Genomic DNA, 6,509 nt, shown 5'->3' with positions numbered 1-6,509 from the left:
GACTAACATCGCACACGTGAATTGAAATTAATGAGGATAACTTGCGATCACTCACCCCTTTCTATAATGCGAACACCAATTTTACTGTTCGAGCATGTAGAATGTGAGAGCGAGAATACGATCGAAAGTTCTTACAACGCGAATGTCGTTTATTCGAGCGTGTAAGAACCTATAAGGCGGCACATCAAACGCGACGCTACAGCACAACGAACGCGACGATACGGCACAACGAACCAGCGATCGCACTTATTGAGGAGAAAAAAGACGACTCTCGTATGTGGTACGTCAACTACGTACAACGATAGACAATATAAACTTGACTAATATGTCATACCGCGCAATGGCGACAATACTCGTAAAACACGTGACGATTTAAAAACAAAAAAACAACGGCACTACGGACGCCTTCTTCCTGTAGCGCATGACGTGTAGAGTCCGTGATAAAACGAATTGACGACGAAAAACCGGCCGTTGGCCGGCACTGGGCTGCGCATGCGTGTCACGGAACCGGATCATTTTAAAATCGGAATAACCGGCGCGCTCTGGTAGTTAACCGAGTCCCAACATCCTCCCCCGCTTTGAAAGGGTACTTTCAAAACCGATACTTCTCGGTCAGACCATATCATTGTACAACTATTAAGTAATAAACAGAAACAAAAATAAACCTATGACAATTCAAATACAAAATAATGCATATATACATAAATAATTATACACAGCAAGAAAATTTTATGTTTGGGATGGTGGAAGATGGAACAAATGGAAGAAGGTAAGTTAAGCGTTGTCGGTGGGTAGTTTAACCAACTTTACCACTGGACGTTTCAGTATCCCTTCCGCTGTCTTGACAGTGGCTACACGGACCACTTGGTCAGCACCAGGGTGGACCTCGATGACCCGACCAATTTGCCACATCAAAGGAGGTCGAGAAGGTGAATTTATGACGACGATATCTCCGACACCGAGACTGGGATTTTGATGGAACCATTTCTGTCTACTCTGCAGCGTGTGCAAATACTCCCGATTCCACCGTTTCCAAAATGATTGAAGGGCTTGTTTAATTAACTGCCAGCGTTTGAGACGATTCTGCGGAATGTCACTGATGTCGTGTTCAGGAATTGCCAAGATCGGTTGTCCGATCAAAAAATGTCCCGGTGTTAGCACAGACAAATCGTTCGGATCGCTTGACATGACAACCAAGGGTCGAGAATTGAGTACACCCTCGATCCGTGTAATCGATGTCGTCAATTCCTCTAAGGTATGCACCTGATTACCTACAACCTTTTTTAGGTGTAACTTTGTACTTTTGATAGCAGCTTCCCAAATACCGCCAAAGTGCGGAGCTGCAGGCGGGTTAAATCGCCACTGACACGGAACTCGTGCATGCAGAGCTTCTTGGAGTGCTGCGTCTTTAAATAATGTCTTAAGCTGCCTTGCTGCTCCAATGTAATTTGTACCACAATCCGAGTGGATCTGTGCAGGAATTCCTCTACGGGCTACAAATCGATCCAGCGCAGCCATAAAGGCTTCCGTTGACAAATCCGTTACCACCTCCAGGTGGACAGCCTTGGTGGATAGACAAATAAATAACGCAAGATACGCCTTATAAGTCCTTGAATTACGGCGTTGACTTTCTTTAACCGTGAATGGACCTCCGTAGTCTATCCCGACATTTGTAAATGGTCGACATTGTTGGACTCTTGCTGAGGGTAAATCTGCCATCACTGGTTGGGGAGCGGCAGCCTTGTATCTGACACACACTGTACATTTAAATATAACTTGCCGTATCGCAGCTCGACTGGAAACGATCCAAAAACGTCGCTGAATTAGTGAGGCCACTAGACGCGATCCACCATGTAAAGTGTTCTGATGGTAGTGTTGAATAATAATGTAAGCAAGGTGAGACGACTTTGGTAACAAGATAGGGTGTTTGGCGTCTATGTTAAAGTCCGAATGCTGTAGACGGCCGCCTACTCTAATCACACCGTGAGCATCGACAAAAGGTGCAAGTTGAGCGAGGGAACTCGGGGTGATGACGGAATTTGAAGTTCCTAGTTGGTGGTGCAACTCTGCGTAATATAACCTTTGAGTGTACCTCGCTACCTTTGTCAAAACATTTTCGTACTCCTTCCAAATGATTGGTCCACTCACGACTGGACGTTGTCGAGCCTTGTCGACAAATCGAAGACAATATGCTAGCACCCGTTGCATCTTGCGCAACACAGAAAACCGCTGAATCAAACTATCATCAACTTGTTGAGCTAACAGCACATTTTTCGATGGGCGCTTAAAATCAGGGAGCTCTGCAGGATCTACAATCGATGTGATGGCAACCGGCCATTGCTCTTCCGGATACTGGAGAAATTCCGGTCCATGTAGAAATGATGAACATGCTACCAAGGCATCTGGAAGCAGTCCTCGCGATGCAGGGTCGGCTGGATTATCTGCAGTACCGACGTGAGCCCATTCGCACTGGGGTACGAGATTGCGTATTTTCGATACTCGGTTTGTGACAAAGATTTTAAATAGCCTTTGTTCAGCTGTGAGCCACGATAAAACAATAGTTGAATCTGTCCATGCCCGGACACGTGTGATCTTGATTCTGCCCTGTAAAACTTTCAAACGTAGAGACAAGAGACGTGACAACAAGAGTGCGGCACAGAGTTCTAGCCGTGGTATGGTTAATGACATATCCATTGATGATGACTTCAGTGGTGCAACCTTTGTTTTACATGCCAGGAAATACAATCGGACATTATCACTCTGGTCTACCACACGCAAATACACTGTTGCTGCATATCCAACCTGAGACGCGTCAGCGAATCCTAGTAATTGTATATCTTGACTGTTGACTACTGCAATATGTCGTGGTAACGACAAGCATGCTAAGTCCGGCAGCTTATCGATGAAACCTTGCCACAACGATGTCAAAGCTGATGAAAGTGGTGCATCCCAATCTAATTTTTCCATCCATAGCCTCTGCATTAAACACTTGGCCCAGAAAACCATCGGACCCAACGCGCCGATTGGATCATAAAAGCGAGCAACAGTTGATAATACTGACCGTTTTGTAGGAGTAACTTGACTTATCGTCGAATGATAGCCGAATGTGTCAAGTACAGGGTCCCAATGTACTCCTAAAACTTTGACGGCCTGTTCCCTAGTTGGCTCTATCCATGGTGTCATAGCCCGGTCTTCAATGTCGATAGTGTTCAAAATCTCGGGACAATTGCTAGCCCATTTTTTCAGGCTAAATCCACCTCGATTTAACAAGTCGATGATTTGGATTTTTGCTGCTAAAACGTCCTCTAAAGTGTCAGCGCCAACGAAAATATCATCCACGTATGTATCAGTTAACAGGACATCGTGGACGAGTGGAAATTCAGGTCCATCATCCATATTGAGCTGTTGTAGGCATCGAATCGCTAAAAACGGAGCCGAACTTACGCCATATGTGACCGTACACAACTCATACTCCTGTACCTCGTCACTAGGCGAATTGCGCCATAGTATATGTTGATAAACTCTATCTGGTTCATGTAGACATATTTGACGGTACATTTTAGTGATGTCGGCTGTAAAGACAAATTTGTGTAGTCGACTGCGCAACAAAACATCACCGATTTCTGTCTGAAGCTTTGGTCCAGTCACCAAGCAGTCATTTAATGAGACTCCGGATGAAGACTTAGCTGAGGCATCAAACACCACACGAATCTTCAGTTCCTCATTACACCGTTTAACTACAGGATGGTGAGGTATAAAATATTTGCCTGGCTCGGTCGCTAACTTCATATGTCCTAACGATCTGTAATCATCCATGAAGGCCCGGTAGGCAGTATATAATTCCGGATCCTTTTCAAGGCGACGTTCTAAATTATACAATCGGTTCAGAGCAGAAGTTCTGGATGACCCTAAAACGACCGATTTCTCATCTTGACATCCGATGTCAGCTGTATCCGGGAAACATACTATTGTTCGAAACGGTAAACCAACATAAAATCGACCGGTGGCGTCTCGTTTCGTGGTTTTAACAAACCAGTCTTCACATTGCTTGTCTTGTGTAGTTGGCATTGTTGACTCTGTGGGTTCCTCTACTGTCCAAAAACGCTGCATCAATTCTTCGATCGGAGGGGTTGTACTAATTGACAGAGACGTAAGCGGAGTATGTGTGTTATCCTGTAACGCACCAATTATGACCCAACCTAATTGTGTATTCATCGCTGATGGTAAGCCTTCGGTGTGTATAACGTCAGCTCTAGATTGAATGACGGACGGATATAAGTCTCCTCCAATCAACATATCTACTGGCGCAGGGTGATCAAATTGAGGGTCGGCAAAGACAAGATGACGATAACGATCTCGTACCTCAGCTGGCAAAACCCTGTTAGGCATCGTTGACATAATTCGAGGTAAGACAATGACGTTGGTTCCCTTAAATTCGGGAGCGTCGGCTTGTACAGGAACAAAATTAAAATTAGTTTGGCCTTTGACAGTAGTAACCGGTTGTTGGGAAAGTCCGATGACCTCAACAGGACACTTCCTTCGAGTCAAACCTAACCGATTGACACAATCCACTGTCATTGCGGACACCTGTGATCCACTGTCTAACACTGCCCTGACTGCTTGTAAAACTCCTGTATTGTCACGAACCCTGACTACGACAGTTCCTAACAAAACAGTGGTTTCAGTATGTGTAACTCCCGAAAACTGTGTTGCATTACAACTTGTAGTGGCTCGTTCGGAGTTGTCATTTGTCTTATCGGTATTCGATTTTGTAATATCATCTGTCAAGTGTAGTAATGTACTATGTTTACTCGAACATATACGGCACGTAAAAGACGTAGGACACGCATTGCTCATGTGTCCACTGTTCAAACAAACAAAACATAATTGATTTTTATTGACAAAATCACGGCGACTGCTAACTGGTTGTTTTCGGAATCCAAAACACTTGTAAATTGCATGAGGATGTCCACAAAACAAACAATTTTTTGTCTTGGCCGGGGTGACCGCGGCTAACGATGTCTTCTCGGACTTCTTGCCCTGGATCTTCTTAGTCGTTGTCTTCCCTACGGTCCTTTCATTGTTTTCTACATAACTAATGCCAGAACTACTGCCAACGTTTTCCAAAACGTTACATCGTTGTGATACGAAATCTAATAATGAGTTCAAGTCAGGTATTTGATTTTTAGCGACAGTAGCTTCGAATAATCGTCGTGTCATGGGATCAATAACCCGTGAACCGATGTAGAATAGTAAAAAACCAGCAAAGTCACTAACTCCAAGAGCTTGTATAGCTGATACATTTTCCCGAAAAGTGTTGACGAACAATGAAAGTGAAGCCGGAGATTCCTTTGTTAACGGCGCAAATGCAAATAATTTTTCAATGTGCGCAGTAACTAATAAGCGTTTATTGTCGTACCGATCTTTGAGTGCGTTCCAAGCAATAGAATAATTGTCGGCTGTAAGTGGGACTGCTTTTACTATTGTTAACGCTGGACCTAATAAATAGCACAACAGATAATGGAAACGCTCAATGTCCGTGTAATGTTCGTTGACGTGCACCAAAGAAGTAAACATATCACGGAAGGAACACCATTCAATGATATTTCCATCAAATTTAGGAATCTCTATTCTCGGTAAGACAAGTGATTGTACAGAAGTCTGCCTATTATTATTGCGCAGCGTGGCTATCGAATTATTCGGTTTTAACTTTGCTACTATCACATTAATTTGATCACACATTGATTGCATTGTTTCGGTGACATCCTCATCTACTCGTATAAATTCGTCTACTTCGTCGGTCTCAGCAAATACTGACAGAATATGTTTTTGTTCATTATTGAAAGTAATGACAAGTTGATCTAACGACATAATTCGAGCTTCTAACGTAGGACGATTTTCGGAATTAATTACGGCATCATTAGCAATGCTCAATATTTTATTAATTGACCGTAACGCGACGTCTCGTGCTGCACGCGCGCGCGTTAACTCGACCCTTTTTTGTTCATTGTTAATTTGTTGTTGATTTTTTCTCGTCATTGTAAATGATGTAGTACCTAACCACCTAACAACGCAAAACAACCTAACAAGACAAAATAAAAATAACAAGGATGCTAATAGGATAAACAAATAATAATATCCTACAAAAATAATACACTAACACTCTAACAGTAATTTATTGATAGCTATCCGGCTCGAAGGACCAAATGTTTGTCGCGAATTCCGGTTCACTTGAACTCGGGTGAAAACTCGACTATATTAGGCTGGGTGCTATCTAATTTAGTATAAGATAAATAAGGATATAATGATAGTGGACTGTATAATTTATTTCTCTCCCTTTGAATAATAATTAATAAAATACAACGTAGACTTAATGCTATGTTAGTCCTATCACATCGCATAACAACATAAAATAATAATAATTAATCACGGAACGTGATATTGGGTTATCAAACTATTACAATAATAAGGTATGATACGTCTGACCTGGGTGCCGGTCGGTTGCTGTC

The 6,509-nt window shown here is 42.9% G+C and overlaps 1 protein-coding gene across 1 annotated transcript; it reads right to left on the bottom strand.

Annotated features, from left to right (window-relative positions):
* Positions 1 to 774: 774 nt before the first annotated feature.
* LOC132936805 (uncharacterized) lies at positions 775 to 6,039 on the bottom strand. Its single transcript, XM_061003574.1, has one exon. The coding sequence runs from the start codon at positions 6,037 to 6,039 to the stop codon at positions 775 to 777; it is 5,265 nt and encodes a 1,754-aa protein (XP_060859557.1).
* Between the last annotated feature and the right edge of the window lie 470 nt (positions 6,040 to 6,509).

Source organism: Metopolophium dirhodum, chromosome 1, assembly GCF_019925205.1.
Source record: "Metopolophium dirhodum isolate CAU chromosome 1, ASM1992520v1, whole genome shotgun sequence".
NCBI classification, from domain to species: domain Eukaryota; kingdom Metazoa; phylum Arthropoda; class Insecta; order Hemiptera; family Aphididae; genus Metopolophium; species Metopolophium dirhodum.
Note: the sequence above shows the minus strand (reverse complement) of the source record. Positions and strands in the feature narration are given on the sequence as shown.

Excerpts from the sequence above, each read along its gene's own strand:
- LOC132936805 (XM_061003574.1), bottom strand. The coding sequence starts at position 6,039 with ATGACGAGAAAAAATCAACAACAAATTAACAATGAACAAAAAAGGGTC.